At 42.5% G+C, this 11,344-nt stretch overlaps 1 protein-coding gene across 1 annotated transcript in view; it reads right to left on the bottom strand.

The window, feature by feature from the left end:
• Nucleotides 1-463: 463 nt before the first annotated feature.
• pkp3b (plakophilin 3b) overlaps nt 464-11,344 on the bottom strand; it is a 44,299-nt gene continuing 33,418 nt past the window's right edge. Inside the window, exons 11-13 of the mRNA XM_030045728.1 lie at nt 10,667-10,862; nt 9,727-9,814; nt 464-1,187 (exon numbers count right to left, since the gene is read on the bottom strand). Of these exons, the coding sequence (XP_029901588.1) occupies nt 1,146-1,187; nt 9,727-9,814; nt 10,667-10,862 (326 nt within the window). The 3' untranslated portion in view covers nt 464-1,145. The remainder of the gene's footprint in view (nt 1,188-9,726; nt 9,815-10,666; nt 10,863-11,344) is intronic.

Below are 11,344 nucleotides of genomic sequence, written 5' to 3'. Positions count from 1 at the left end.
GGAGGTGAAGACAGACGATGTGGACTGACAGACAGAGCAGGAGGCGCAGGGCTGAACCTCCACGCCGTCACATTAGTGTCTACACTGCAAAAAGTCAAAATCTTACCAAGATTATTTGTCTTATTTCAAGTCAAAAATGTCTTATTACTAGTGAAAATATCTCATTACACTTAAAATAAGACATGATCACCTCAGAAGTAACTTGTTTTTAGACAACTGTCTCTTGTTTCAAGTGAAAATTTGCTTGTTTCATTGGCAAAATTTGTTTCTTGTTTCTAGCTAATTTTCACTTATTTCAAGTGAATTTTCACTTTTTCCACTGGCAAATTTTGCCAAAAAAACAAGTTACTTCTGAGGTGATCATGTCTTATTTTAAGTGTAATGAGATATTTTGACTAGAAATAAGACATTTTTGACTTGAAATAAGACAAATAATCTTGGTAAGATTTTGTGTTTTTGCAGTGTAACAGTTACAGTCGCAACAAACACACACACACACACACACACACACACACACACACACACACACACACACACACACACACACACACACATGGTTGGCTTGCAGGCTCACTCTTGTCCAACAGGATCTGGTGCAGTCTGATGTGATGCAGTTTGAGTGATTATCCATTTATTGTGGCTAGACAGAGACACTTTGGTGAGATTACATAAAAGATATCATTACTGTTACTGTTAGTGTCTAAATGCGTCTTTTCAGAGGCTTCAGCTCCACGACGAGCGCAAAAAATTTCTGGGAATTGATGACTGATTCAGTGTTTTGGCATAAAAATGGTTAAATTTCGACACTGAGTATCGGTACAAAATATCAGTAATGAGCAGGACCAGCCTTCACAACCCCTATCAGGCAAACACTGCACAGGTTTAAAGGCTAGGGTTCACTGCGTGTGTGTGTGTGTGTGTGTGTGTGTGTGTGCAGATGTGTGCACTCTGTCCTCAGCCAGGCCAAGTTAAACACACAGTCAGGACAAACTTAAAGTCCGTCGCTCCGTGAGATTCCAGTTCGTTTTTGAACTCTGACCGTCAGCTGGGACGTGAAGCCTGAAACCTTCAGCAGCTGTTTGGTCGCCGCGCCGACGCTCCTCTGTCCCACGCAGCGGCTTCACCCTGAACGCCTCGGGGTCGAACTAGATGGTGAGATCTGTGAAGTCTCGTCTGGCAAATCCTTTCTGGAAGGTCAAACAGCGACAGAGCCATGTCAGTCATTTATAATAACATATGTCACATGTTGTAAATAAGCAACACAGCTATTACAGTTTTGTATTTTTCATTGGATTTATTATCATTTTGTTTTTAATTTTCTCAGTCCACACTGCAAAAAGTCAAATCTTACCAAGATTATTTGTCCTATTTTAAGTCAGAATGTCTTATTTCTAGTCAAAATATCTCATTACACTTAAAATAAGACATGATGAGCTCACAAATAACTTGTCTTTAGACAATTTTCACCTGTTTCAAGTGAAAATTTACTTGAAACAAAATTAGCTTGAAACAAGAAACAAATTCTGCCAATGGAACAAGCTAATTTTTACTTGTTCACTTGTGTCACAAGGGGAAAAAGGGGTGTTGTGGAAGATGCAAATGTGCCAAGGCAGCACTTCAGCGCACTGCCCTTTGCTACTGTGGTGGACTGTGTCATCATACACAACATTGTGTTGTCACACTTTCTTTCCTCTTTGGCTTTATTAAAAATGCCTTTAGGCTAAATGGTATCCTGTCTCTGTACTGCTGTATAGTTCCACTTTGGCCATTGCAATAAACACACATGCATTTCATGGCATATCTGTCAACATCTTAGAAAATATGTCTGTACATGTTTTCTAAGATGTTGACAGATATGCCATGCCAGTATACTCTACCGAAATACATATTTTGATGGTTTTTACTATTATTTAATTAACTGAATGCCGGAAATATGTAGTTAGGTAGTTGATAGCATGTTGTAAATAGTACCACTGTAGGCCTATTCCTCATCCTTGAAAATGTAGGATTAGCCACCAGGATCAAGATCCTAGGTGGTCTAGAACCTGAGTTACAGGTAAAATCACAGCAGGTGGCAGCCATTTTGAAAAATGGTTGCCACGGTTACCACAGGACAAATCTGCAATGGCCCTATAGCCAAAAATGATCCTTGGGGCATGCTCTAACAGTGTGCCAAATTTCATGCTTGTATCGTAAAGTGCACGATTCCATCAAAATATTGCGCATAGCCACTGGACTATAAGAAGCTAATGATTAGCTAACAAGCTAATGTTCCATGATCCATGCAAATGAGGTGACGGCGCCTCGGTGACGCAACAACATGACACTGACACGGTGTCCCCTGGTGGACGGGCAGGTGTACTGCACACTGTGGCAGGAGATCGGGTTAATCCGGATCGATCCATCGAGCTAATGGTCCGTATCATCATATTAGAGCACACCGAGCACGCCGCTTTCCAAAACCAAGCAGCAAAGAAAAAACAGTAATGAAATCTGCTCCCCTCTTGGGAATATTGTGGATTTCAGAGAGAAGACGGGTCCGCCGACAGACCGCACGGCAGACACAAACACTGCCAGAGTGAAATAAAACACTCAGGACACACGACGAACCCGGAGGTGCACCTGAGACACAAACACGGTGTGTGACGTCGCTGGGTGTGTATCGATTGCAGAGCTCTGAACTGAAGAGATTTCAATTTCCAAAGTCTCAACGCCACGACGCGAAAAATCCCCCAAAATAAGAGTTCTGGACGGTTTGCCTAAACTGTAGTGTGCGGGCTGTTCATGGACCAGCGGAGACGAGACTGACTATTTGAGCTGACTGAACTCGCTCTAACGCCCCGTGCTCATTGGCTGAAAGCAGCGTCTCCTATGGCAACGACACTGCCAAGAAAAGGGAGGGGCTCAGTGCCGTCATGCATTAACGTTTGCAAATAAAGTCACTGAACTGATCTGAAGAGACGGAGGTGATCTCTGCACGACGCACTTTGGGCTCTGGTTTTGCAGATCAATTTTGCAAGTTTGGGACGCTGTGTGCCGTGGCGCAGGTACTCCACCGTTCCTCCTACCGGCTGAAGGGAGGAGAGAAGGCATGGAGTGGGTTTGACACAGTCGATTCACTTTAAACCAATCAAATGAGCCGCTGTCCTCGCCTTTAAAACACTCTGCACGAAGGCATAATGAACGTTTACACAATTGACATGGAGGTGTACTGCTGCAGGCGGAGCGGAGCCGGCGCACAACTGATGTCAGATCAAAGGAGATTGGCACCGTTTGTGCTGATTGTGAGGTTTTGGTGATGTGTGTGCACCGGTCAGCCACAATTGCACTGCGCCAGCTGCGCTCCGCCTTGCACTGAAAGTAGACGTGGTTTCATGGCGAGCTTTTGGTGCACCTCGGCGAAGCCTTTTGGCACGAAACTGTCACTGCGCCAAACTGAATCTGTTGACACCTCCCCCTGCTGCAACGCCACTCCCACCTCAGCGCACCTCGGTCTGCCAAACTACCAAACTGTGCGCCCCTCGGGTTGCGCTGGTCCAAACTAGCTCTGCGCGGGGTTCACCTCACTGCACCACCGTGCACTGCACCGGGAAAATAGAGCCCTTTGTCTTCTCCACTCCAGAGAAACTAACAGCGTCCAACACACCAGCTGCTTTGTTGTTTTTTTTTGTTTTTTTTAGCAATAATTCCTCCTCTGCCTTGAGCCCTAAACACACACGTGTTAAAACTTGACTAATGCTGGAAAAGAGAAACACATCATTAATGTCTTGCACCCTGTTTGTTGTCGAGTCTGTGTTTGTTTCCCAGTTTCTCCGTTTTTTCTGATTTTATTTTGTTCATGAGACGTCTTCTCAGGGGCGAGCGGTCATGATAAGCTATAAATGCAGCGCATGCCCAAGCCCTTCAATTCAAATCTTTAATATGTTGGTCTCCTAGTGTGTCCTTTTATAATATACCTTATTTCTATCATTTTGGTTGCAAACCGCTGCCTATATACACGTATCTATCTCAATTTGCTAGCGAAATGCTGGAAAGTTGACAGCTTGACGCCCATGCGCTCTGTGATACGAGTATTTACAGTAGTGTTGTAGCCGGTGTTTCTGTACGTGGGCGTTTTGAATGGAAAATAAGCTGTCTGCCAATCAGCTTTTCAGAAGACACATGCGCAACACGAGTAGCTACATAGCAGCTCGCTTGAAATGTTCAGCAGCAACTGCAAGTCATTCACTTGACAGCTAGCTACCGTTAACGGCGTTAGCTGGCTAGCTAGTACGGGAACGTTAACATTAGTTTGTTCTTTCATCTGCATCGTGCCAATCAAAATGGGTGAAAATACAACTCATTTGCTTGACTCTGTAACTGGTTATTACTGCATCATCCATCTGTTCTAATAATTTCCGCTTTCATTTACACTGTAAATTCCAACACATTGTTGTTGGTAACATCGGGACAAAATGCGCACACGTGTCTGTCAAAATCGAGTTCTCGAGTTGATATAGTATAGTTAAAAACCATATTATGCGTTTTTATTAATAAATAAATGCCCCGAAATTTTCAAGCTCACGCCCTCGCGGGCGCTCGCATGAAATTGGGATCACAGCATGACTACACAAAAACATCACCACTCGCCACTGCGTCTTATTATGTTTTCTACTGTTGTTTCTGCCAGTGTTGCCAACTCCTCAGTAAGGAAAGTAGCTATTCGCTCTCCTAAAAGTCGCCAAATGACGTCATCGCCTAATTTGCATAATTGGCAATTTGCACGTGATTGTAATGGACGCTGTAGGAGAGGAATAACATCGTAGGAGAGACAAAAAGTGAGTAAAAAACATTCTAAATATGTTTTAGAACTACAAATTTACGGGAAGGGCGGGACCAACGGCGGCTTTGCGCATGCGCGATTCATCTGCTGCCTGGCCGCGGAGTGGTGCGTCTCCTCTCTGCTCCTCTCCTGACTGCAGCTGCCTGCGACTACCGCGCACGGCTCGAGGCTGTGACCACCTGTGAGGACTTTGGGGCTCGCGGCAGCACCCGCTGCTCGCTGAGAACAGGAACAGCAGAGGAACGATACGTGCTTTCATGTCAGTTTCCAAAATACCAGAAGTCTCCAGTAACACCAGGAAAAGTCGCTAGATTTGTCGCTAGTCGCTTTTGACAAAAAAAGTAGCGAGAAAGTCGCCAAGTTGGCAACACTGGTTTCTGGGTTTCGGTGCATTCACTTACACTTATGCTTGTATAATATTTTGGTATTTGCTGACAATAAAAATGAAAAGGGGGATTCTTCCACTTCTTCCTGCTCTACATTCTTCTGACAGCTGGAGTTACCAGTCACGTTGCAGGAGAAGCTTTTCCGTGCAGAACCTCAGATGTTTTGGAGCGTAAACCAGCCAACAGGATGTGGAGCAGAAAGAGAAACAACATTAAAATGTCTCTTACAGGTTAAAGCATCAAGACTTCGACTGTGAAAGGAGCCGTTCTGCACACTGAACTACTTTTTGTACCTTTTGTCCTTTCAGTGAAGGAACGTGAAGGAATGCCGGCCGGACATGTTGAATGGAGCATTTTTCTGTTAGCGTTGATAATTCTACTTGTGTATTTTTTATTTGAAGACTTTTTTTTGCACCACTAGTGTCCCCGGTGTTTCTCTGCATGGGGTAAATTACACAACTAGTCCAGTAATTTTAGGCCAAAATTGGGGTCAACCTAGGACAAATTGCAAGAGAAGCAAACTCAACTGATTCTGTATCCTCAGTTTGTCCTGAGTGAGGGGAAAAAAGTCCCAAGAAATCCCATTGGTGGAAAGTTTTGAAAATCACCTATTTATGACCACATATTACCAAAAAACACTGTTTTTAACACACAGGGGAAAGGGGGTCAACATTTTACTTTCAGATATCACTATAAAAATTCACAAGTTGATTACACACACAAAGACAAGAAAAAAGTCAATTACAAGTTCTTTGAATTATTCTGTTTTCACATGCATATCACACATTATCTGATTTGATATGCGCTAATAAGGAATATGAGGAATAAATGCCAGAACAGATATATAGTAACCTTTTAATTCAAGGTTACTGTATATATAGTAACCTGTATATGTGTTACTGTATATATAGTAACCTTTTAATTCACTGTTTAAATGTCTCTTCTGGCATTTATTCCTTATATTCCTTATTAGCGCATATCAAATCAGATAATGTGTGATATGCATGTGTAAACAGAATAATTCAAAGAACTTGTAATTGACTTTTTTTCTTGTCTTTGTGTGTGTAATCAACTTGTGAATTTTTATAGTGATATCAGAAAGTAAAATGTTGACCCCCTTTCACCTGTGTGTTAAAAACAGTGTTTTTTGGTAATATGTGGTCATAAATAGGTGATTTTCCAAACTTTCCACCAATGGGATTCCTTGGGACTTTTTTCCCCTCACTCAGGACAAACTGAGGATACAAAATCAGTTGAGTTTGCTTCTCTTGCAATTTGTCCTAGGTTTTTTCATAAAATGACTGGACTAAACACACACACACAGTGAGAGGGGCCGGGCGGTCATAAAGGTGGTTTTGGGTTAAAAGCGGCCAGCGGGCAGACAGATACAACAGGACGGCCTTTGTTGGACTGCATTGTAATTCTGTCAGTTTCATTTGGGTTGGGAAGGGGGAAGTGGGTGTGGTGTGTGTGTGTGTGTGTGTGTGTGTGTGTGTGTGTGTGTGTGTGGAGGGGGGGTGGTATACGGGAAGAGCACAACAAACGGTGTCCGGCTGCTGCCAGATCCACCTCAGCAAACCCCGGTTTTATTCTTCCCAGAAGACAGAAGAGACAAACCCAGAATTCCTCGGCCAGATTCTCCGCATTCCTGCAGCCTGAGAGGAGCAGTCAAGACAAAAAACTAAAAAAAAAAAAAAATGCTGCACACCCGGGGCTGAACTCGGGCCTGAAAGACTCAAACTGAACAGACGTGAAGAGAAGCAGCGAAGAATGAAGAATTAAGAAATACAGATGAAAAGTTTTCCTGGAGAGAAGGGACTTGTTCTGACTTTAAATCCCTTCTTCAAGCACTTTTACAAGCTTCCTGTTATGTCATTGCTTCTGATCCTGTCCACTTTTAGCCTCCTGATGTTATTATTATTATTATTTTTTTTTTATGATACACGTATGTGACCCTCTTTATGGCAGGTACAGGAGAAAAGAGATATTATTTTTTAATAGGATCTATCAGGCTGACATTCCAGAGGAGATTGGTAATCCGTCTGGTCTATAAAAGGAACTGTCTTTCCTGTCCGTCTGCTGTAATCCTGTTAGTCCGTCACGGCTCCACCAAACCGGGGAAAACCAGTTTGCCCTCCGCTGCAAGTCAAAAGTTAACTGGTTTCTTCCCAATTAAAGCGATTCCCAGTCAAGCTGCGCGTTACGCTGAGAGCCGTGCCAGGGTTAAGTTAAAAAAAAAAAAAGCCCTTTCAGACCCACTGCACTGAGCACTGTAAACCTGCAAAAAAAAGATAACTAACTAACTAAGTAACTAAACGAGTAAATAAATAAATTTTATTTTATTTATGGAGCACTTTTCAAAATCACTTTTACAAAATGCTTAACAGAGGCAGCCAAAAATAAATAAATTAATAAAATCATCAGCTTTTAAAAATCAATTATAGTATAAAAATTAATTGGAGTATAAAAAACAAATATTATCTTCTATTTAAAGAATATGAAAGTGAACACTAAAAGCAACGCATACACAGTAAAAAATAAAATTATAATCACTATATAGAGTAAAAAAAAAAAAAAAAACTCAAGTCAGCTATTTGATGCAGTCATATTTCATATCGCTGTGTGTTTTCCTGCCAAATGACCCCTTATGATCTATGATTTCCCAGAACTTCATGTGTGTGTGTGTGATGACTGCTGCACTGCCTCACACCAGCTTCTGGTTTTCCAGCTATTTTATTCAGAAACACACACACACACACGCACCCACACATTAGACAAAAATGTGGTCTTCAGAAAAAAATTGCATCATGGGTGATTTCCCAACGCCGTGCTCGTAGGATAGAACAGAGCGAGAACCCAAAGTGAGGCTCTTATCAGCTACAGAGAAAATATTTGGATTAGCAGAGCCAAAACGTTCTGTGAGAAAGAGGAGGAGGAGGCAAGAGAGAGAGAGAGAGAGAGAGAGAGAGAGAGAAAGAGAGAGAGTGAAGGAGGAGAGGAAGAGGAGGCCAGAAGGAAAAAAAAAGGAGTGGAGGTCATCTGGGACAAAAAACGGATGTGTGCAGATGAAAAATAGCAAAACCATCTGGTGGAGACAAAAGGTGAAGTGTGTGAAAACAACACGAGTGCTGCCAGCACACACACACACACACACACACACACACACAAACACACACACACACATCACATCTTCATTCACACTCGAGGCGGGGCGAGGTGTGACACACAAACGTTTCGCGCCTTGTGAACGAGGCCGAGCTATGACTTCTCTTCATGTCTGTTTGTTAAACTGCTTTAAAGGTGCAATTCAGGATTTTCAGTGATCATAACTCATCTGATTGGTTTGTTGATGAATGCAATAATCAATCAACTTAACGATCACTTGGCCAGCGGCTGAAAACTCACTTTCAGGCAGAAACTCCCCACTCGCAGCGATTTACAACACCGCCTTACGGCCAAAAAAAAAAAAAATAGTAATATTCAGAGAGAGGGAGCACCACAAGATTAAAGTCATGAAATTAATAGAAAAAAGTCAGATATTCTCTGAGACTGAAGTTGTAAATTGATGAGGGAAAAATCATGGCTCCATCATTTTTTCCCCACTATGGCCCTAATACACCGTTTCACAATAAAAAAAAAAAAAAATTCTTAAAAGAAAAAAAAATAATAATAAAACCATGCATATACAGTGAAACTAAAACTGCAGTTACCTCTGATCAGGGTTGATAAAAGTCACGTAATGCCTCTTTAATGGGAAGTTCAGTTTGAGAGTTACACAATCTGATCATAATGCAGAGAAGTCCATGTAGGTTCAAACAAATATCAGCAACTAGGACTAGGGTTACTCAGGGAGCTCTGCTAATCTGTAATAATCACAGAGGTCGTATGTAATCTTAATCTGGTGAGAATCAGCTGTGTTTGTGATTTGTATGGTAAAAATTCCTGCACAAATTATCTGCTACATTTCGACAAACACAGAGGTCATCTGATAATATTATTCCTGTGTCAATCAGCATCTCAGTAATTATTGCATGTGTGTTTCAAATCCACCTGATCCACTGTGTGAGCTGCAGAGCTGCTGTAAGGTTGATTCTCTCACTTTGACAGAGCCAGGCTAGCGACTCCCATAGACCTCCAGTCTTTATGCTAAGCTAACAGGAAATGCTACCCATAGGAACTGAACCACTGGATGTACAGAGGTGAACATGGTGTCCAACATCTGGTCTCAGTCTGGGGAAGTTGGAAAAAATGGGAATTTCGGCCAAAACGTTGGAATATTCCTTTAAGGCCTGTGACCTGAGGGATTTGGTTGGGGTTATTTACATTAGAACATTAATATACAAACTTTTTAAGATTAGCGAAAGTTAGACTTCAGGCTCGACGGGCTTGCTATGGGTAGTAAAGATCACTGTTTAGGCTGGACTAGCATTAACCCGGCCTTATCGCTGGGATTAAATCTAGTTTGCCTTAATCCCTGGGCGATGTATGGTGGCTGTGGGCGCTGGTTGCAGATCTCACCAGTTTGTAGTCTCTGTGCAGCTTTCTGTACTGGAACATGTTGCAGAGGACGGTGGAAGCAGCCTTGGAGGCCATCAGGGCGCCGGAGCTGAACGGAGGCAGAGCGACAGACGGTCAGAAACCACACACACTGACAGGCAGGAAATACCACGCAGCCAATCACTGCATGATAAACATTACACAGGGTTCGGGTTAGGGTCAGGATGAGGCCGTGGCCCGGCCGGGGGACGGGCAGGACAGCGGGGGGGAGGATGAGTTTGGGATGGTACGAACTGCAGGTCACAGAGCTGAAGGTCCAACACTCTATACTTGTTCCAGAAGTGGGATTATTTCATCAGAGTTTTTTCACTTGTTTTAAGAAAAATGAGATGTTTACACTGAATATTGCACCCTATTACTAACCCTATTACTAACCCTATTGCACTGACATCACAGCCCAACCCCCCCAATCCCCCCAGACTACCTCACAACCACCTACTGTGAACACTATCACCTACTGTGAACACTATTAAAATGTGCAATATCACCACTAAATCCTTACTGTATATAGAATTACTTGATGTATATATAACTTATTTTTACTTATTTTTATCTATATTGTAATTTATCTTTTTTATTTTTTGTTCTTTACTATTACATGTTTGCACTAAAAAGGAGCTGCTCTTAATCTCATTGTACATGTGTATAGTGACAATTAAGGCATTCTATTCTATTCTATTCTAATATGAGACAAAGTGTCCTGTTACAGTGGGTATGTTTTGCAGTGTGGACAGTTTTGAGCATTTTATCTGTTGTTTATTTGGTCCAGGTTTTGAAGTTCGGCCTTCCTACTGCTTCTAGAAGTCTGTATTTGCGTCTATTAGGGCAAAAAAAGAGCCTCGTATGTTCGGTCGCTGCTGGGTTGGAGGTCGGCCCCCAGGGGCCTGACGGCCCGTCCTACCTGCTGTCATGGGAGGTTTTGATGCCCAGGAGTTTGGGCAGGCCGTTGAAGTAGGAGATGTCGCGGGCTGCCAGGGAGCTGCTGGTGACCAGGTGGTTCAGAGCTCCACAGATGTTGACCACGACTTCGCTGGACGGCTCCTTCTGCAGGCCGTCGCTCGGCAGCTTGGACACCAGCACGTTCACCATGGTTTTAGCTGCAGGGACCGAGATGAGAGCGAGGCACTTTTTTTTTTTTTAAAGGAATTCACCCACAGTCCCACCCACATCATTTGATTGACAGGTGACCTTAGCACCAAGGTGACCCATCATTATCACCACAACATATTAAACATCATCAGTGATACCAATGAGGTCAATTAAAGCCCCTTCATGAAGAATATTAACCACAGTGAAGAAAAAATGAGGGAGAACTACGGAGCCCCTGAAGGGACATGAGGAGGAAAAAGTTACATGGAAAAATAATAATGGTAAACAAAGAATAATTACATACTTTAGCTCTCTCCTGAGAAACTTTTGCATTGTCACTTTATGTGATTTTTTTTTCAAGACTTGCGCAGAATTGTCAGAGTACTTCTGGGTTTGGAATGAAAACTAAACTGAAGTAAACTGAACTAAAGAGAGGTTTACATTTAAACTTTATGAACTGTAAACCAGGTTTAAAATTTAAAGTCTTTGT

Source organism: Myripristis murdjan, chromosome 3 (assembly GCF_902150065.1).
Source record: "Myripristis murdjan chromosome 3, fMyrMur1.1, whole genome shotgun sequence".
Lineage (NCBI taxonomy): Eukaryota > Metazoa > Chordata > Actinopteri > Holocentriformes > Holocentridae > Myripristis > Myripristis murdjan.
This window is presented reverse-complemented; position numbering and strand designations above follow the sequence as displayed.